Raw genomic sequence first — 21,894 nt, 5'->3', positions numbered from 1 at the left:
GACTGCAAACAGATTTCTCTCTTTCATTTACTTGTATAATGTTCTTCATTTTTACTCTTACTTTTATTGCTGTGTTTAAAAGAGTGCTAACCAAGATTTTTAAATTCAGATATCCTGACATCTTACCAGAGATTAGTAATGTCACGGTCCCCTTTTTTCCATTGAAGATAATGTATTTGTTTGTTTTTTTTGCTTGTTTTATACTTCAGTTTGGAATGTGCAGATATTTCAAAGTCCATTCATTAGTAGCTGCTTCCTGGTACCTAATACTTCATGTGCCTAGATGTTCAGATCCTAACTCACTCCAATGCCAGGTCTAACTGCAATTAGACCATGTGACCTACAACCCCAGGATGTCAGGGTTTTGCTTTTAGAGTTGTATTTAAAATATATGCGTAGTGAAGAACCAAAAGATTCTCCACCTCATAAGAAGCGGAGACCAGTAATGCAGCTAGTATCCATTAAAGAAAATGGATATTAAAGAATTGGTTGGCACTCCTTTAACACTTTAATCAGTGTATTGCTCTTTCAGCACAGTGACTCTTTCAAATTTTCTTTGGCACACTTGCTGCAACCTGTTGTTGATTGTTTGAATCACGCTGATAAATGATAAAGCACTCCCTAAAGACTACTTTTATTTTTCTTGCAGTAAACGGAGAGCCCTCACCCCCTGCATTTACCCCAGAAGCTGTTGAGTCCACCAGTGGTGCTTCTGCAGAGTCTTCGGAAACTGCCATCCCCAGCCTTTCCACAAGTGCTGCTGCAAGGTCTGCATCCGCTGTGCCAGCTGCAAGTGTGTCAGAAGGCTCCCCAGCTGTGGCAAGCGGTAGTGCTTCCCCTTCAAGTACAACAACTACAACCAGTGGAGTGGCATCATCCACAGATTCCACGGTCAGCACAGCAGCGGATGGGGCGAAACCCAGACAGCAGCAGCAGCAGCAGCAGCCTAACAACTCCAGCATCGAGCCACTGCCGTCTGGGTGAGTGCAGTGCCTTGTAATCGCTGTAGCTCTTCTTCAGTCCCCCCGTGCAAAACACCATCAGAATCCGCCTTAGGTTGCAGTAATATTAATGTACTTTTTTTTTAAACCATGCTAAGAAACTTAAATCTACAGAAGAACAAATTCAAGTTTATTAACATTCCTTTAGGCAGAGCTGTAAGCTTGTAAATACCGGAGCTTTGTCTCTCTGGCTCAGCCAGCTCTGTCTGGACAGCAAGCGTCCGCATATAACAACATTTCATACTCACTTTCTCACCAGATAGCTGACAGACAACACACAGGCAGGTACTCGGGTGAAAGGTGCGTTCTTGTGCCATTTTTATTGACAAAAATAAAAAATTTGAACAAAAAACAGTGCTAACAGAGCAATGTAAAAGTGTAAACAAAAGCGAACAAAACTGACACCAACTAAACAAGTACGGTGCTGGAGCTTCCCGCACCCGTAGGAATTGTTTTCTTCCTTTTGGTTTCATTTTGATTTGATTTGATTTCTTCCTCCCGTCTCACACACGTTCCTCCTCCGAACACCCACCCAGAGCAAAGAAAGCTGCTGGTGTTGACCATGTGACCATCTCCGGATTAACAATAAATGAATAAATCCGGAGATGGTCACATTCTGCATGAGTTTAAAAGCCCATCCACGCTACCACATGAAATAACAAACCAACACTTGTAATTTTCAGCACAAAACCACACATTTACCACACAAAATACATTTAAACCATACACTACCAAGACATACTCATTTTAAATAAACGTAAAACACTACAGTATGTACAATACATTTCCTTTTTTAAATAATAATAATAAACACGAGACGTTTAAATCAGAAGTGCTTTTCTACTGCCCTGCTACAGGATTCTAGAACACTTAAGCAAAATACTAAGTTTAAATAAAGGCTTGGTGTCTATTTATTTATTCATTCACATTTATAGAAAACCTTATGTCACACGGACCCCAAGGTGCTTTTACACAGTTAAAAATCAATCTATTGTAATACAGTTAAATACAAAATTTAGTAACAGAAGGAAAGCCAGTTCATATAAAAAGAATATAAACAACATAGTCGGAACATTAATAAAATATGAAATTAGAAAGGACAACAATAAAGCAGTTATTATATAAAGCAGACGTGCCAACTGCTATGATTTTTGAAGTTCTTCTACTGCGAAGGGGTAATACTACGATTTGTATTAAATAAATAAATAAATAAATAAATGATGGATACTGCCTGAAATTATGAAATATTATTTCAATACCATGTGTCTGTTTTCCTGTTTCATTTTTTAAAAACTAATTAATGGTTCTTAAATAATACTGTATTTCACTGGCAGTTTATTGTGGCATTTTAACTGACATACTAAAAGCTCTGAGCTGGTTTGCTTAGTAACCAGTTTAGGGGTCCTTCGGAAACCGCTGCTCAGATGTCGCCTTGCTATCATTATCAATCGCAAGTTTACTTGCTTGCTTGTCAGTAAGGCTTTGGTGGACAGGGGCTCAGTGATTTTAGTAGAAAACATTGAACTTTACCAACACAACTTGAAATTCCACCTCAACCAAAACAAAATAAAATCCTTCACGGTTTAGCTAATGATGGTGAACTACCTCAGTTGCTTTACTTTGCAATGTAGCCCTTCATGCTTTCGATTTTTTTCAGTGCTGTCAATTGATTTAAACATACATGCAGGTGCAACTCTACTGCCAGATTTTGTCAACCTGCAGCTGCATTTTTCAATGCCTGTCGGGTCTTTGACCCAAATCAAGCGAAGTATGTCGGCATAGCTGAGGAAGCAGTGTTTTTGAGGTCATTCTACTGTTTGAAGACAACTGTAGCACAGTGTGAATACCGTGCTTACTGCGAAATTGTCAGTGAAATGAAATGCGACGTTTATAAGTACTGGGATAACATGGAAATGAGTTTCCCAGCTCTTGCTGTAATCATTTTCTGCATAAAAATGTTTTACTTCCGGATGACCGGCGCTCCAGAAAGGCATCAAACATGTTGTATCAGAATAATATGTAAACAAACAAACAAACCAAAACGTAAAATACTGCAAACTGTACCACAGCAGAAGCACAATTATTATTATTATTATTATTATTATTATTATTTATTTATTAGCAGGCGCCCTTATCCAGGGCAACTTACAATCGTAAGCAAATACATTTCAAGTATCACAGTACAAGTAATACAATAAGAGCAAGATAAATACAATGACTTTGGTTCAAGCAAGTACAAGTGTGACAAAATACAATTCAATAATACAGCAGATAACAGTGACAGTGATAGTTACATCAAGATATGATTAAATACAAAATACTACAGATTAAACACTTGGCAGATTACAGTGCTCTGAAGTACAAGATTAAATGCAGTAAAATAGGGGGCAGAAAAGAGCAAATAAAGCGCATTTAAGGAAGGGTGATAGTGTCCTAGGGGAAAAACAGAGGAGTTCTACAGATGCTGTCTGAAGAGGTGAGTCTTAAGGAGGCGCCGGAATGTGGTCAGTGACTGGGCAGTCCTGACATCTGTAGGTAGGTAATTCCACCACTGCGGAGCGAGGGTGGAGAAGGAGCGGGCTCTGGTGGCAGGGGAGCGTAGAGGAGGTAGAGCCAGTCTTCTAGTGCAGGCGGAGCGGAGAGTGGGGGTGTAGGGAGAGATGAGGGTCGGGAGGTAGCTGGGTGCAGTCTGGTCAAGGCATCTGTAGGCTAGTACCAGAGTCTTGAACTGGATGCGACCGGTGATCGGTAGCCAGTGGAGTGAGCGGAGTAATGGAGTTGCGTGGGAGAAGCGAGGCAGAGAGAACACCAGGCGGGCAGCGGAGTTCTGGATGAGCTGGAGCGGACGGGTGGCGGACGCAGGGAGGCCAGCCAGGAGGGAGTTGCAGTAGTCTAGGCGGGAGAGTACCAAGGCCTGGACCAGGAGCTGGGTGGCGTAGTTGGTGAGGAAGGGTCGGATTCTTCGGATGTTGCTCAGGAAGAATCGGCAAGTGCGTGCCAGAGTGGAGATGTGCTGGGAATATGAGAGGCAGGGGTCCAGGGTGACTCCGAGGTTCTTAGTGGAGGAAGAGGGAGAGAGTGTGGTAGATTCCAGAGGAACAGAGATAGAGAGATCAGAGGAGGGGGAGGAGGAGGGAAAGAAAAGGAGGTCAGATTTAGAGAGGTTGAGTTTGAGGTGATGCGAGTGCATCCAGGAGGAAATAGCAGACAGACAGGTAGAGATACGGGAGGAGATGGTGGAGTCAGAGGTATGGAAGGAGAGGAAAATCTGAGCATCATCAGCATAGAAATGGTATGAGAAACTATAGGATGCGATGAGGGGGTCCAGGGAGCGGGTGTAGAGAGAGAACAGGAGAGGACCCAAGACTGACCCTTGGGAGACTCCTGTTGAGAGAGGGTGAGGTGTGGAGGTTGCTCCACGCCAGGTTACCTGGTAAGTGCGATTTGGAGAGGTAGGAGGAGAACCAGGCCAGAGCAGTGCCAGAGATCCCCAGGTCAGCGAGAGATGATAGTAGAATAGAGTGATCAACAGTGTCATAGGCAGCAGAGAGGTCGAGGAGAATTAGGACAGAGGAGAGAGAGGCAGCTCGGGCAGACTTAAGTGAGTTGGTGACAGACAGAAGGGCGGTTTCAGTGGAGTGAGCAGAGCGGAAGCCAGATTGGAGAGGGTCGAGCAGAGAATGGTTGGACAGGAAAGCAGAGAGCTGGCGGTGTACAGTCCGCTCGAGGGTTTTGGAGAGGAAGGGTAGGAGGGAGACAGGACGGTAGCTCTGAAGGGAGGTGGGGTCAAGGGTAGGTTTTTTGAGGAGGGGAGTGATAGAGGCTTTTTTGAAGGCAGAGGGAAAGAGACCAGAAAGTAGAGAGGTGTTGAGAACTTAAAACGTTATTTTTTTAACGGTTTGTAAAACCTACAGTTTTTGTTTGCTGTCCTGTAGAAACCCCACCAGATGTTATGTGAAACGAACATTTTTGTTTATAGTTGTGTATGCTGTGAAGCTTACCGAGTTACAGGATTAAAACTTGAATCTGATGTTGTGAAAAATATAATAAATAAATATTTTGATTAATTTCCTCCTTATCCTACTTCTATAGACAGATCAATTTTATGTTTATGTAGGTACTCTATATTGTATTTAATTTACCGTGACTGCTCCGTGATTTTTAGTACAAATTTCAGTGACAAAACCCCAGCCTTAATGATCAGTTATTAAAACAGGAATCACAAATCAAACTAAAAATGTCACTCTCCTCAATCAAAAAGATCAAGGTTGGCTTGTCAGAAATATCGAGAGGAATTTACCACAGAATGGTCGTTCATTAAAAGAAGTGGAGTGTCTCAATCTAACGTCTACTGTGAATACTGCCAGACAGGCTTCTCTGTGAAACAAATGGGTTTTAAGGTTTAACTCCCTTTAAATGAATAATTATTGGATATTACACAGCATTTTGTGTTTTGATAGTTGCAGAGTAGTTAAAAATGTAAATAAAAAAAAAACAACCTGTAAATCTTTCTTGAGGTGGTGTTGTTTTTATAAAGTTTTGAGGTTGAATATTTCAGTCCAGGTTTGATAGCACTTAATATTCATTTCTAATATTTAAATGCAGAATAAATTCCAAATTTAAAAAAAAAATCAATGTTGAAGTATTTTTATTGGGGTTGTTTATTTCTATAGGGCAGCAGTGTTAGGGCTCTGGACTCTTGACCGGAGGGTTGTGGGTTCAATCCCCAGTGGGGGACACTGCTATTGTACCCTTGAGCAAGGTACTTTACCTAGATTGCTCCAGTAAAAACCCAACTGTATAAATGGGTAATTGTATGTAAAAATAATGTGATATCTGTATAATGTGAAATCTTGTAACAATTGTAAGTTGCCCTGGATAAGGGCGTCTGCTAAGAAATAAATAATAATAATAAATGCCATGTGTTTTCAATTACCAAAATTCTAGATCAAACTAGGGCTAGCGGCCCCTGGTCTTAAATAAAAAAATCTGCTACTATTTTCTACTTTTATAAGTTGGCATCTCTGTATAATAAACAACTATGATAAGAAGGCTAGTTTTGTAGAAATGCATTTTCAGTCTTGATTTAAGGAAGGTCCTAGCTTCTCTGACAGAATAGGGCATTGTTCCATAGTATTGGAGCCTTACAAGGAAATGCCCTTCCTTCCATGCTATTCACCCTCGGAATAACCAGCAGCCACGCATCCTGTGATCTAATATGACTTTCACACACAAATGCTGCTACTGAGCCGTCTCAGACGTTTAAAAAAATCTTTAAAATACCCATTCACACAGCACGAAATTGCGCAATCTATGCTGGTATAACACCGTCATAACCCTTTCACACAGCCAAAGGAATCATGCGAGTAGAACTTCCAAACCTGTCAGTCAGCAGATCGTTTTCATGGCAACAGAAACCAAACAAAATAAATAAATAAGCAGAATAACGTGGGTAGGAACTTAGAGCTTTGCCGGTCACTCGATAAGCTCTATCTGAAAGCTGGCTGAAGATATCTTCTTGTAGGGGGTTTAGCTGTTTTGTTTTTTATTCAATTGGAATTTTACTCAGTCCTGTACTATTTATATTAAAAAAAAAACTAAAAAAAAACACTTGCTTACTATCTATGAGAAGATTTAGTTTCGGTTTGTCTTGCAGAGAAATTACAGACAAGCAGGTAAATTACAGTGAGGAAAAAAAATAATAATAACTGAGTAGGATATATTTTAATCAACAGAAATCAAACCGATATTCAGAGGTAATATTTTTCGTTAAGAAAAACAACTGCATCACACTCAAATACTGTTCTCTCTCTCCTCTTCTTGTCCCTCCCCACAGCAACCAATACACACTCCTGATTCGCTGGTACTGTACTCACCTGACCTCCCAACTCCCACTCCAACTCGTTAACTGTCAGTGAATGTACTGTATTCAAGCCCCAAAAACACACAAGAATATAGTGCTGCAGATCGGAGCCTCTCATGGCGCTGTTTCTAAAATGCCTTAAATCATTTAATAAAATATTGCAGCGTTTGTAAAGCATAGTATTATTAATAAAGGTTGCCCTCGTTTAAGAGCCTCAGTCATTTTGATCAATTTAAAATAAACGCAGCGGCCCTTTATTAAGTATTTACTTTCTAAAGGGCAGCCGCAGAATTAGAGAATTTGATGCAGAAATCGGAGCCCTGGCACAGAATGGCACAGAAAAAAATTATTGTATTTCTTGCTCTTATTGTATGACTTGTATTGTAACACTTGAATGTATTTGTATTTGCTTGCGATTGTAAGTCGCCCTGGATAAGGGCGTCTGCTAAGAAATAAATAATAATAATAATGTGTAAACATGTGCCACGCCTTTCACAGGGAACTATTATTTGAATGATTTAAATGGTCAGGCACTAGAAAATTGCAGTTTCATTATGTAACCTTTGGCAAAGTCTCTAGAAAGGCAACATTTCACTTTTAGTAAAGTGCACTGCTACAGTTTGATGTGCGTCGCACACTGTACCCGCAGCAGTGTCCCATGAGATCAGGGATCATTTACTCTTGTTGTTCAGACTGCTTAGTCAGCTGCATGCAAGCTCAGTCACTTTTATGTCTTGCTGTGACTGGATTTTCACATGGTAATTAAACAGGACTTGAAATTGCTTTTTATTTGTTGGCATGATATCTTTACCTAAACAGAAGTTATAGTAAACCAAGTACCCATGGTTCTTGAAGATTATTATTTATTTATTTATTTATTTATTTATTTTTAAAATAATTAGCAAAGACAAATTAATAATAAAAAGGTACTGCAGCGTAGAAGGTTCACATTCATTCATGTACATTGTGAGTAGTATTTTTTGCACTGATTTTTCATGCTGGTTTTATTTAGGAAATTTCCCTAGATTCTGAAAAACAGTAAAAATTCATAAATCATGTATTACACAAACCGTACAACCAAATAGCCTCTTCATCCATTAGAACATAAGAACAAAAGAAAGTTTACAAACGATAGGAGGCCATTCGGCCCATCTTGCTCATTTGGTTGTTAGTAGCTTTCAACCAGTCCTGCAGTGAAAGTTACACCATAACTTGATTTCTTTTTAGCGTGATTTCTTTTTAACTTGGCTCATCAATATAAATTAACACAGAACAGCTTTGGAGGTGGCAAAATACCAAACCTGTGTAGAAAAAGAAGTTGCGTGAGAAATTTATAGAGGAGTTGTACAGAGTTAAGGTTTTTCTATTCAACAATTAAACCAGCTTTGAGTAATAGAAAGCAGACCTAGAGTCAATTATAGTTACAAATACAGCAGACTTGTTTGCTCAAATTGCAATTACAATGCTATTTTATTAAATTACAATTAGTTACAATTATACTGCAGTAATTGCAATTACCTTGAAAAGTAACATAAATAGCTACACCCATGAACATGTTTTCTACCAAGTATTAACATATATAATATGCAATTGTTGAATATCATCAGGCAAGAAGAAAATGCTAATGCTAAGAAATATCATATTGAAACCAATATGTAACACAATTTTTGTTCCTGGGTAGTAAGTGTTATTTCCTAATTGCTTATGCCTCAAAAGTATAGAAAATGGCTATTATTCCCCACAAACTTTGCTTTTGTGACCTGGACAGTGATATTTTGAAATTTACCTATTTCCAATGAGAAAACGGGCGAATTTGTGTCTTTTCGTTCACATAAAGTCAGAAAAAAACAACATATGAATCCAAATTAACATGTATTTATACTAAAGTAATACAAAAATGACTACAAAAGATTTAGAAGTGAGTAGTTTTCGAGATTTAAGATTATACTGTAAATCACTTTCACAAATCAGCCCCCAAATGTAGTCTCCCATCATGTTCTCGTTATACTGTCCTTGGTAGCGGCGTTCAAAGTCCTGTATATCCTGGTGGAAGCGCTCGCCTTGCTCCTCCAAGTACGCGCCCATGTTCTCCTTGAATTTATCAAGATGAGCATCAAGGATATGGACTTTGAGGGACATCCTACAGCCCATTGTGCCTTAGTCTCAACCAGCTCCACATAGTTTTCGGCCTTGTGATTGCAGATATGTATTCACTTAGGCAGCTGGAACTAAACTGAACTGGTGGGCTTAAGGCCCCTGTATTTTTACTACTATTTATATTACTGGAAAGTTCTAGAAGTTACTCCAATTTACTCAGCAGTGAATCTATCTGGAATGTTCTGGAAAATAGGTACATTTCAAAATATCACTGTCCTGGTCACAAAAGCAAAGTTTGTGGGGAATAATAGCCATTTTCTATACTTTTTAGGCATAAGCAATTAGGAAATAACACTTACTACCCAGGAACCAAAAAAAAAAAAAAAAAATTTGTTACACGGTGTTATTTGTGTAATTGTTTTATTTATTGAGGAGTGAATGTTACAAACATGTTCATAAATATGAATAAAGGCAATAACATTTTTAAAGACTTCTGTTCTCAATTCAGATCTGTCTGATTTTCTGTGACAAAGCCACACGCAAGCCAGCACAGATTTTATGGTCAATAGGGAACTTTATGGGAAATGTAACAGAGTCTATTGTAGTCATTGTGCCAGTAAAAACTCTTGGAATAGCTGTGCCATGTTTTGTTAATTAATGGAAAAACAAAGCAATATGTATGATTATGATGACACTAGTTCATTAAATAGCTTGTTATCCCTAAATCGCTATGGTCCTCCTTGTTAAAAAAATAAAAATGAAATGAATAAATAGGCAAAATATTTATAATAAGAACATACTGTAGAGTGTAAATATTCCTAGGATATTAACACGACAGTTTTAGCTGAGATTAACCATGAGGTTTATAATTGTAATTAGAAGTTAATTTTGCATGCAAATGATTACTTTGATTGGTGTAAGTTCAGGCCACTAATTGGTTCATTCAGGCTATATTATTACAAGACCATATGACCTCCTTTGTGATTGTACTGGCACTGGATTAGCTGGGCAATTGAATACTGTATCTTGGGAATAGTGTACCTGATTTAGACGTGCATATGTTACAAGATTCTGTTCGATTTCTGGATGATTTCTGAAAATTCTTATTGTGTTGTACTTTTGGGCACTTTCTGCTGAATCAACACTCTGTTATTATTTTTACCTGGCATCTGTCTAACTGATTTTAAATATTTAATTTGAAAGGTGGGAGCAGAGGAAAGATCTGCATGGTAGGACCTATTATGTTGATCACAACACCAGGACGACCACCTGGGAGAGACCGCAGCCATTACCACCAGGGTAAGTGTAGGGCAACTTCAATCTGCAATATACTGTCCAATACAATGGGGTGCTATTCGAAATTGAAATTGGCCCTTAAAACTCTGGTAACTACATCTAGCTACAGAACACAGAACTTGGTATTATACATCCTGAACATTTTTTTTTTTTCTCTTCTCCAGGTGGGAAAGACGCGTTGATGATCGAGGCAGGATTTACTATGTGGATCACAACACCAGAACGACCACTTGGCAACGACCCACGATGGAGTCTGTGAGGAATTTTGAACAATGGCAATCGCAGCGCAGTCAGCTACAGGGAGCTATGCAGCAGTTTAACCAGCGATACATCTATTCGGTAACTGTACAGTCAAACTTCTGAGTTGTGAGTGTGGTGCCAAATCTGGTTAGATGCATGTTATTCAAACTTCATTTCTTGTACTGCTTACTGTAGTTCAGTTGATTGCCTTTAAAAGCTAATTGAGTATTTTGCACAATTTGTTGTTCTATTTCCATTGTTTAAAATTTGAGTTTGTGAGTTGTAGTTATCACTGGCATCTAAGGCAGTTGAGATGGTGTGCACTATTAAAATATTTAGTTTTTAGGGCACGACTAAGGTATTTGGTATTTCCCAAAATGATGTGATGCATAATATTTCCTGTACAGTATATTTAAAACATTGACAGGCACTTTGTATGCCTTAAATAATGAATCCTTGGAATGTGTATTCAGTAGTGGTCTGTAATATTAGAGAAAGCATGTGTTGTTTTTCTGGTTTCTTGGTGTGTCTTCATCTTACCAGACTTGTTTGGAACTTGTCTACTGGCAGAAGTAACAGGCAAAGTTTGCTGTCAATAACATAGTGTTCTCATCAGATTTTATAGACTAGAAATGGCTTTTAATGTGTTGGAGTTTTTAAAATGAATACAATTTTTATTTTCTTGGGGTTGTTCAGCTGGAAGGACTACCACAGAAGCACTAGCATTGGCACAGAAGTGTAGTGCCACTCTGGTAGAAAGATTATCTTTTATCACACACACAAAATATCACTTCCATGCTTTTTCCGTAATATATCTTTCTTCTCATCTGAACAGGCTTCAATGATGTCAGCAGAAAACGACCCACTTGGACCTTTGCCACCTGGATGGGGTATGTGGTTCATTCAGTAGAATCTCTTCTGTATTGATCAGAGTTCACATATATGCCATTTCTGTGCTAAAGTGGTAACTCTCTTTTTCAGAAAGACGGGTAGATTCCAATGACCGGGTATACTTTGTGAACCACAGCACAAAAACCACACAGTGGGAGGATCCACGTACACAAGGGTAGGTGGTTATTGTTTTATTGTAAGATTCATGGGATAAGACACCAGGATTCAGGTGGACAATGTCTTTGTTTTGAGTAAATGAATTGCTTTCTGTCTCCTGTGCTGGATATACTCCTGCAATACCTTTGAGTACATCTGTGATAACAGCTGTGAAGGTCCAACACTATAGAGCAGCTCTGTGCTTCATGTTGGTCTGCAGGCATCAGACAAGTACAAGTGGATGAACGTGGATAGGTCTCCTTTAGGGCTGCTTTACTCGCAGGTCCCACACAGCAAGAGTGCAAGAGAAATACGTCCTCAACTTGATCAGCCCCCTAACACTTACAAATGTACATTCACTGGTTTTCTGCCACTCTTTTTAATTAGACGTCAGCTGACATTTTTAGGTATGCAAGTACTATGTTTGTGAGTTACTTAAAAATTGTAACATTTTTTTCAGTTTACAAAATGAAGATCCCCTTCCTGAAGGCTGGGAAATCAGATACACAAGAGAGGGTGTCCGATACTTTGTGGATCACAACACAAGAACCACGACTTTCAGTGATCCGCGCACTGGCAAGTCAACAGTGTAAGTGTAAACCAATGACACTTTTAGTATTGCTCAATATCAAATGGTTTCCAATACATTTATTTATGGCCTGTTTATACTTGTGTTTTATTTGTATTTGTTTTTTGTAGTACAAAAGGCCCACAGATTGCATATGAGCGTAGCTTTAGGTGGAAGCTAGCTCATTTCCGGTATCTATGCCAGGTAACTCTTCTTTAAGCATTATGTACATTTAGTCTCTTGATAGACTTTCTGGTATTCCTGTTCCAGCAACACATACATGTTTTTAATGTTTATTTTTGTTTTCAGTCGAATGCACTTCCCAGCCATGTCAAGATCACTGTATCCCGACAGACATTGTTTGAGGATTCTTTCCAGCAAGTAAGGGCAATTCAACAATAATACAATAAAATGTAAAGTTATTTGATATGTGTTCAGTTCATGTGCCATTCAAATGTAAGTGATTGATTGATACATTGTATTGCTTTTATTAATTACCTGGTTTTAACTTTAATACTTTAAAGTTTGTAATGCTGTGCTAAGTAATGAACAATGTACTCTGTTGGAACTATATATATTTTTATAAAAATTGATTTATACTTAACAGATCATGGCTTTAAAACCATATGACCTGCGGAGAAGACTGTATGTAATATTCCGAGGAGAGGAAGGGTTAGACTATGGTGGGCTAGCAAGGTAAGGTGATTGCTTTGTGTTTTGTTTAACTGTAATCTTGCTGATTTTGTATTGACCACATTCCTTTGAACAATACGTTGCCCCTCAGTGGTGTTACTGGTGTGATTCTCTTATTTTGTGGATTTGCTCAGTACAACAATTAGTCAGTTTATTACTAATACTTTTAATATTAAACATCAAAATCAGCATGCAATACGAAAAAGGCACTTTATGCAAATAATTATCCATTTTGGGGATGAAGAAGTGTGCAATCCTCATTCCTCTGGTCCAACAAACAAACTCTATACAAGCCTTTTTATACCCAACCTGTGGTTACATCATTCTTTAACAATTCTTTCTTTTGTAACTGTTTTGCAGTGTAGCTTAATATCCTTTTGGTACTCTCAATACATTTTGTAACTTTCTTTCCATTACAGCTGTAGTATCCCCTTGGTCCTTCTAATAAACATACTCATATTTGACACACACATACCCTTCTAATAAGATATTACTACAAGAGATTACAGCAGAAGAGTACCAGACATTGACAACCTCCATACCCAGATAAAGAATGTGTCCTTATCAGTAACTATCAGTGGGCTGTCTTATATTACAGTGACTACAAAATGTGTCTGGGGCAGGATGTACACTACCCTCCAACAAGTGTCTGTAAAAGTCTGGCCAAACCTGGCTTCAGGTCAGGGCTTTGGTCCAACCATGGCAAGATTAACATTATTTCCTTGAAGCAACTGGATGTGCAGTGGGAGCAGGAGCATTATCACTCACTATCATTAAATTGCAGGAATGCTGGTAGAGGCGTGGCATGCAAAACATAAATACAAAAAATAAATAACACCCATCCTGTGAATTTCTAGTTTTTGGTCTCATCTTGTAATTCAAAGTTCAGATAACCACCTGTTACTGGTTTATCTGGTGCAAGCTTCTATAACTCGTGAAATGCATGGGATTATTATACAAACCAGCAGCCTCTAACATTAAGCAGAGGGAATGTCTCATAATCGAAAATAAAGGGAGTGTACATTGTAAAAAGCAGTGTTCAAGTGCTGTAATTGTGCCAAGTGCAGTTACTCTTCCTCCTCCCCCAAGTAATATAATCCATGACTCTCTTTCTTTTAGAGAATGGTTCTTTCTGCTTTCCCACGAAGTGTTAAACCCCATGTACTGTCTATTTGAGTACGCTGGCAAAAGCAACTACTGTCTGCAGATCAATCCAGCCTCCACCATCAACCCAGATCACCTCTCCTATTTCTGTTTCATTGGGCGCTTCATTGCTATGGCAAGTATCTTGCTTTTCTTCAGTCATTTCTCTGAATTCTTTATTTTGTTGACCCTGTACAGTTCTAGATATTGGCTTTTCATGGCCCGATCATCAGTACGTTAGCAATGTTAGATGACATGTTAATCTTAAGAATAACATTTAACTGACAAATATGGGACCTTCCGGCCTTGTGGCATCAGCTGCATTCTGCTAACTGTATTTTAGTACCACAGTGGAGGCTGCTGTGCATATGCCAGTTTGTATCTTAAAAACAACTTGTCTAATTCCATTTAAACTTGGTTAGTAAATTTAAACTTGTGCTTAAGAATTTGAATAAGCAGAATCAGTCACCCTTTTTCTACTACCCATAAGGTGCTGTTTAAGAATTTCCTAACTTGCCCTAACGTCTTTATTTTTTTTCCTTTCTTTCTTAATCAGGCTCTCTTTCATGGCAAATTTATAGACACTGGGTTTTCACTACCATTCTATAAGCGCATGTTAAACAAGAAGCTTACAATCAAAGATTTGGAGTCTATTGATCCAGAATTCTACAACTCCCTAATCTGGATAAGGTTTGTGCTGTTTTTTTTTTGTTTGTTTTAAAAATAAAATCCTAGACCAGCTGCCATTTTTTACTGCAAATAAATTGGTAAAAAAATGCAAACAGCAATTGCTCATTCCAGGGATAACAACATCGAGGAGTGTGGTTTGGAAATGTACTTTTCAGTCGACATGGAAATTCTAGGAAAAGTTACCTCACATGATTTGAAGCTGGATGGTACTAACCTGTTAGTAACTGAAGAAAACAAGGAAGAATACATAGGGTAAGAGACGGTTTGTTTTTATCCAAACTAATGTTGAAAAAGCAAAAAATGCAATACCTGTGATAGGCACTTGTATAGCCGATTGCTAGGATTCTGATATTTTCTGGTGAATGTGGTGGTTACACATTGACATTACGTTTTATATTATTTGTTTCAGCCTGATGGCAGAATGGAGGTTTTCTCGGGGAGTGGGAGAACAAACCAAAGCTTTTCTTGATGGCTTTAATGAAGTTGTTCCTCTTCAGTGGCTCCAGTACTTTGATGAAAAGGAGCTGGAGGTAAATTATAACCTCGGTTTACTGTCATGTTGTGTACAATGTGTTCTGTCCAGTTGTAATGGGGAAAATGGAAAATGCCCTGAATAGCAAACTGTACTAGGGTTATTGATTTGTCATATTTTACCAATTATATATAATTGATTCTCCACAATCCCCTTGGTCCCAATTAGTTAATGGATCATGGAAACACTTTTTTATTCTCTGCTCCTGGCAGAGGTATCACTCCTGCTTCTTCATTTGCATTACATGGATTATATTTAGGGCTTCTGATTTTAGTTTTAAACGATAAAACACCCTCGATACAAAGAAAATGAAATCAGTGGATAACCAATAAACACCAGTGCAGATGGTTACTCAACTCACACTGACCACCCCTTTCCCTTTAAAAAAAGATCAAATAAATACCTTTCCCAGCGTATCTGTCATTGATTCTTTATGAATACTTTAAACCCACCCAACTACTGAGTGACCGCACATTCCTACATTTCTATTGGAGAGACTGCGTGCAAGATTTAAAGCAAGATTACAATCAGGATGGAGGCTTGTTCATGGGATTTAAAGCTGTATTACAGTTAAGATACAGAGGATTTTAAAACAGAATTGCAAATTGTGGCGAAATGTAAAAAAATGCCTACACACTAAAACCCCAGAAGAATGTGCCCGTGAGCAGAAGGATTTCATTGTGGAACAGCAGAGGAAAGAAGGAACAACTTAAGCGTGCAAGGACTGTTGAGTTACTACTATACATATTTTGACAGAAAAAAAATGCCCAAGCATTTTGGAAAGTAACCGAAAACAATAATTTCATACAGTATATAAAAAGTGAAAGTCCTGGGGGGGGAAAAAAAAAAAAAAAAAAACAACATCTTACATAAAACTCTAACTATAAATAAGCATCGAAACTTGAAATTAAGAAAAACAGAAGCCCTAATTAATCTTATTAATTAATCAGCGCTAATGAAGACACTTGCCAATTCATTTGATTGGTTGTTTTGTTTGATAAGTTGCATCTTAATCCAATTTACACATGACTTACAGTTTATACGGCAATTAAATATGTATTTCACACAACTGTATCATAATTAAAACAATGTTTATTCATTTTTAGGGTAACTGTCTGAATAGGTTTTGGTGGCACAATGTATTTTCCTAGTATAGCTAAAATAGGAGTGGTTTTGAAACACCCAAATGAAAGAAGGGTTGGCAATCGGCTCCTCAAATCTACATCAAGGTAATAAACCTCTGATGCTTCATATTTTGTAACACAGAGTCTCTTTGTGATTTCAAGGTTATGCTGTGTGGCATGCAGGAAGTTGACCTCCAGGACTGGCAAAGGAACACAGTGTACCGCCATTACACAAGAAACAGCAAGCAGATTATTTGGTTCTGGCAGGTATGGGCATATTTCTTGTTACACTTAATATGAAAATAATGGTTTAAGGAAACGAAAAATTCAGCATTATCACATTCATCATATAATATTGTGCTGTGGTGCCTTTTTAGTTAATGTAAACTTTTTTTTTTCAGTTTGTGAAAGAGATGGACAACGAGGTCCGTCTCCGGTTGATGCAGTTTGTTACCGGAACATGCAGATTACCACTTGGAGGCTTTGCTGAGCTGATGGGTATGTTTTTATTCAACAGATGTGTTCATGGTTTATTTTTCATTGTAAACAGCCATTACTAGTATGAAATGTATGAGCACCCACAGGACTCTGAGCTTTTTGCAATGAAATACAAAGCATTTACTTTCTTGTACAAAATACATTTGGATGGCGGACAGTGGAGGTGGTGGTTTAGAGAGTGAAACGCATGGTGTATTCTGGTGTATTGCAGGTGTGGTTTGGGACTGCCTATTTAGGCATCCCTGTGAGGGGAGCTTGTATGTTTTTTATAAATCTGCCCCCACCACTTTAACAGCTTGTATCTCGTTAAGCATTTTAGATGGTGACTTCATATTTTCAGTGTTATAAAACTCCTTGGTCATGTCAATGATGCAGGTCTTTTTCACATATCTGATTAGCCGTACGCCTTACATTATGCAGTTTTATTTTGAATAGGGAGCAATGGTCCTCAAAAGTTCTGCATTGAAAAGGTTGGTAAAGAAACATGGCTACCAAGAAGTCATACATGGTAAGTCCACATACATTTCTAATATATTCTCTCTTTCTCTCGAAGTTACGATAGATATAATCTGTCTATATCTGTATCCCGTTCAGTCACTCGTGCATAATTGTGCCACGTAAAGTTTCCTATATATGTATCTATTTTATAATACATTATTTTTGCTTGCCAGGGCGAACTCCAGAGTTCACACAAACTGTTACAACATTTCTTAAATTGTGACCGACCAGAAGTTTTGCATCACCTTCAATTTTTAGGTTTGAGACATAATTAAAAAAAAAAAAATCAACTTAATTTAGATATTTCATTTAACCCTTTGCGGTCCATTGTCGGACTGGGTCCGACATTGCAATTATTCCTCACAGGTCCTTTGTCGGACTGGGTCCGACATCATTATAGCAACGCAATAAACGGGTGTTTAGTCGTTTTTTCTCCGGAAAAAGCCGAGAAAACCATTCAATTGCCGAGTGGGAGCGACAGGAGCCGAGACAAGTCGAAAAAAAAAAAAAAAAAAAAAAAAAGGCGTATCTCATGAATAGTCATACATGGTATCAGGTATCAGATAACGGGGTGTTCATAGTAAACAAGCTGGCGGATGATCGATCGGTATGTACGACTATTATTATTATTATTATTATTATTATTATTATTATTATTTATTTCTTACATAGGTGAACGCTATAGCAAACAAAAGGGTGGGGCGGGGCTGGAGATGCCTAGTGAGTGCTTTGTTGATATGCAGGGCCATTTAAACCCGTTTGACTGTGAAAAAAAATACTTTTAAACAGCGCGTATAAAATTAACTGCGCGTGTGAAAATTAATTAGACCTGGCGTGCCTGACGCGCAGTTAATAAATGGACTGCAAAGGGTTAACATCATGTAATCAAAGAAACTACAAAATGATATCGCAAGTGTGTACCGGAAGCCAGAATAGTTATCCAGCATTTTTCAATTGTCAGTTTTTCTTAAGTATATAGAAAACTACAAAGCGGTATGTAATTCAATATGTTAATGTAACATTATTCATCAGGTTTCATTCGACTTTATGAAGGAAAATTAGTTAATTCTATAGGGTAATGCAAAACTTTTGGCCATAGCTGGTATTTATGCCAAATTACTCTTGAATAAAAAAGGTTTTAAAAAATAAATGTAAAAATTTATCAACTGTTCCCAACAAGTTTTGGAAACCAATTTGCAGTACTTTTATTTAAAGTCTATGCTGATAGTGGTATGCCGAATAATGTCCTGTGTACCTGAACGTTGGTGCGAATCATGTCTACACCACAATAATACACAGTTGTCACTGACTATCTTTGCTTCCCACCCCCCCTTTTTAAGTTTTAACCGATTGGATCTGCCACCATACAAAAGCTATGAACAGCTGAAAGAAAAACTGTTGTTTGCCATTGAAGAAACTGAGGGATTCGGACAGGAGTGAATGGAGCACTTTGCCTTCTCTACAAAAATGGATCTCATAAGAGCAAAACTTCTCTCCTAATATAACCAGCCAAGTAAAAACTGCACAGATACCTATTAGTGAACATAAGCTATTTCTTGTTTTAAAGTATTTGGTTTCTGAAACTACAGAGCAAATGCAGCACATTCTTCCACATAAATATGCAAAACCTGTTTAGCTTTTAACTGTTTGTTTCCCCTGAGCAAGAGAGGGAGACATATTACCTTTGGCTGGTTTTGGAAGCAGAGTAATCTATAAAAATGTTTCATACATAAAGCTCTAGTTTTATAGAGCTTCATAAAGACATATGGTAGGCAATTTGATAGGCCAAGCCTAAGTTGTTGCCCTGTGGGTGCTCCCCGTTTCCACTGATGCAACTTCACCTCGACCTGAGGTTATTTCTTGCATGTCTTTAAACTATTTAAGGCTAAAGCCAAACCGTGTCTTTTGAGTAAATAAAAAATATATGCTGCTGGCTTTTCTGAGATAAGAATGAGCAAACCCCTTTACAAGGAAATGTTTGAAGTTTTCACAAGTAGTTGCAGTTGTCAGTCATTCCTTGTTACATCAAACAACCACAGTAACAGGGTAATCTTTTAATTACAGTATACAATAGTAGTGATGTTGTGGAATGAATTCCAGGCAGCTTACACCAAAGCCACTAAACCCACAAAAAGCTTGGGCAAGTATCAGCGGTTTTTGCCAGCTCAGAATGGACTTCTGTTTGAAAGAAGACATTGTTGCAAGAGCTAAACTGAGGGGGCAATACTGCTCAACTTAACAGTTCCAGTATGGGACCATCTGCAACTTGGGATGTTTACAGACGTTCATGGCCTCCACTACCTGTCTGTTTATCCACTTCTTAAACAGCTGATTGTATTCACTCCGAGACACCTGGACAAAAAGAGTTCCAAGATTTAAAAGATCGCAAGGGCAAAACATGTATTTACAGCAAAGTGTTTCAACTGCTTATTAAAATTGCAATTCTAAAACAGATGAATACTAATATAACCATTTTAATTGTTGTGTACAGAGTACAACTAATGAAGTTCAGTTGGTAAAAAAAGTCTGTGGAGGTGGATTTAATGACATCATTTTAAGCCTTTATTGAAGTCATTGCCATGTTTAAAATGCTCTTCCCCATTCTGGCTGCTGCATTATCACTTATCTTGGTCCTCTTCCACCAGGCTGGCTGATGTATCATTGCTGGGGTTTAACATTGTGATGCAAGAAATAGTGGTTAAATCGATTAGTTAAGTGCTTGAGGTTCAGATTTCTACCAATAAACGCAAACAAAAGGACAACTGTGAACAACTTCTCACTGTGTACTCTATCCAACCATTACCTCTTTGTGGCGCTTCTTTTTTTTCTTTAGTGAGTCTACCAGGAATTCAAAGCCCAATTAGCTGGTAATATGCTTTGCACATTGTATGGAATGGTGCGTAATTAGTATTTGTATGGCAATATTTAGCTGCATCATGGTAATTACATTGATTTTCATTTCATGTCTCAATCTGCTTTATTCTTGTAGATACTCCCCAAGTTTGTTCTTTTTAACATGCAAGTGTTCTTTATGTAATTTCAAATATATGTACAAAAAATAAATAAATATTTGTTGAAGGGATTTACAGTACTTCCAAAACAGTAATGTGAATCAAATTGCAAATACTACTTTTAGAAAACTGTGCTTCCTCACAAATAGAATATTTTAATTGTAAAATGTACTGTTTATAGCAATTGAATATACAGTGTATAATTGCATTACATTTTATTAAGTTTTCTAAACCCATGGCATTGATCTTTTTGGAGTTGTCATTTTATTCCCATAATTGATAAATACTGTAACATCAAGTGTTCTCTCTCTCTCTCTCTCTCTCTCTCTCTCTCTCTCTCTCTCTCTATATATATATATACACACACAATACGCAGAAATGTACAGAAAATGTGATTGTTTTTTACCTGATTTCTCATCTTTAATAATTGGTTTGTCACTAATTCTCCCACTTGCAGTAAAGTGTAGCTTTTGGGTTTCAAATTCTACCTTTTGCTTAGGATTTATTTTATTTTTTCCTCCTTCTAGTTAGAATTTGCCTTTGGAGAGTTACTATTCAATAAATGTACCTGACCGTCTTTTGAACTTTTTTTCATATGACCTTTTGAAATGCTGAGATTGGCTGGTCCAAAGTCCCAATTTCACCAGCTCTGTGTGTGTGTGTTTTTTTTTCTTTTTTGTAACACATCAGTTTCTATAGGTGCATTGGGTTCCTATTTAATGTACTATTTGTACTTGGATGAGTGGCTAAGCTTAGCAAGCCAAATGATATGTTATCTTCCCATAATGCACTATTTTGTAACACACTTTTTATTTTTATAAAGTGTGATTAAAAGGGGGGTGGCAGTTTTGGCTTGATAAACCGCGTCTGCTAAGAAATAAATAATAATAATACTGTACAATTCACAACATCATATGGTAGTGATAATAAAACAACTTAATTCCAAACATCTGTGACTTGTCTAAAAGGTGCAGGCACATGACAAGGTGATTTTAGTTATTCATTTCTGAGATATACATTTGAATTAATTATCAAAACAAAATGATCATTGGGACAAAAAGCATTTAAAACAAAAAAAAAAAGCCTTTTTTTTATTTTTTTATTAAGAGCTTGATAAACTTCATATACACGACCTGCAACAAAAACACAAAGAAATCTAATTCCAAAAAACCAACCTGTACAACAGACAAGTTTGTTGTAAGCCCTCCTAATAATAACATTTTAAATTTACTTGCATCTATCTTCTGACAGAGATACAACAATGGTGTCCCAGTACTGTTTTATCTATTGTAAAAATAGCCAATGTGCGGGAACAAAGCTATGTAATTCTCACACAAGTTTATATGTATATTGCTACAGATTATATTATATAATATATGTACATCTGCACTGTGTGCTGTTAATAATTGAGTATTTCATACAAAATTCAAATTCAGGCATAGAAAACAAACTTCTCCTGAAGGAGAAATGTATGTATGTATATTATATATATATATATATATATATATTTATTAGAGGTTGACACAGATACCCATCAGGTTTTAAATTACCCGACCCTAGTATCGATTATTAATTTGAGAATTTAAAGAAAAT

At 37.5% G+C, this 21,894-nt stretch overlaps 1 protein-coding gene across 5 annotated transcripts in view; it reads left to right on the top strand.

The window, feature by feature from the left end:
• LOC117394648 (NEDD4-like E3 ubiquitin-protein ligase WWP1) overlaps positions 1 to 20,878 on the top strand; it is a 51,883-nt gene extending 31,005 nt beyond the window's left edge. For all 5 annotated transcript variants that reach the window (XM_059020204.1, XM_033993023.3, XM_059020196.1 and 2 more), the window contains 17 exons: positions 650 to 980; positions 10,165 to 10,260; positions 10,422 to 10,596; positions 11,333 to 11,387; positions 11,479 to 11,563; positions 12,005 to 12,133; positions 12,244 to 12,316; positions 12,422 to 12,493; positions 12,720 to 12,808; positions 13,925 to 14,084; positions 14,505 to 14,638; positions 14,750 to 14,890; positions 15,048 to 15,168; positions 16,457 to 16,561; positions 16,696 to 16,792; positions 17,228 to 17,300; positions 18,631 to 20,878. In XM_059020204.1, coding sequence (XP_058876187.1) covers positions 650 to 980; positions 10,165 to 10,260; positions 10,422 to 10,596; positions 11,333 to 11,387; positions 11,479 to 11,563; positions 12,005 to 12,133; positions 12,244 to 12,316; positions 12,422 to 12,493; positions 12,720 to 12,808; positions 13,925 to 14,084; positions 14,505 to 14,638; positions 14,750 to 14,890; positions 15,048 to 15,168; positions 16,457 to 16,561; positions 16,696 to 16,792; positions 17,228 to 17,300; positions 18,631 to 18,730 — 2,036 coding nt within the window. In that variant the 3' untranslated portion in view covers positions 18,731 to 20,878. The remainder of the gene's footprint in view (positions 1 to 649; positions 981 to 10,164; positions 10,261 to 10,421; positions 10,597 to 11,332; positions 11,388 to 11,478; positions 11,564 to 12,004; positions 12,134 to 12,243; positions 12,317 to 12,421; positions 12,494 to 12,719; positions 12,809 to 13,924; positions 14,085 to 14,504; positions 14,639 to 14,749; positions 14,891 to 15,047; positions 15,169 to 16,456; positions 16,562 to 16,695; positions 16,793 to 17,227; positions 17,301 to 18,630) is intronic.
• The last annotated feature ends 1,016 nt before the right edge of the window (positions 20,879 to 21,894 follow it).

Source organism: Acipenser ruthenus, chromosome 3 (assembly GCF_902713425.1).
Source record: "Acipenser ruthenus chromosome 3, fAciRut3.2 maternal haplotype, whole genome shotgun sequence".
Taxonomy (NCBI): domain Eukaryota; kingdom Metazoa; phylum Chordata; class Actinopteri; order Acipenseriformes; family Acipenseridae; genus Acipenser; species Acipenser ruthenus.
This window is presented reverse-complemented; position numbering and strand designations above follow the sequence as displayed.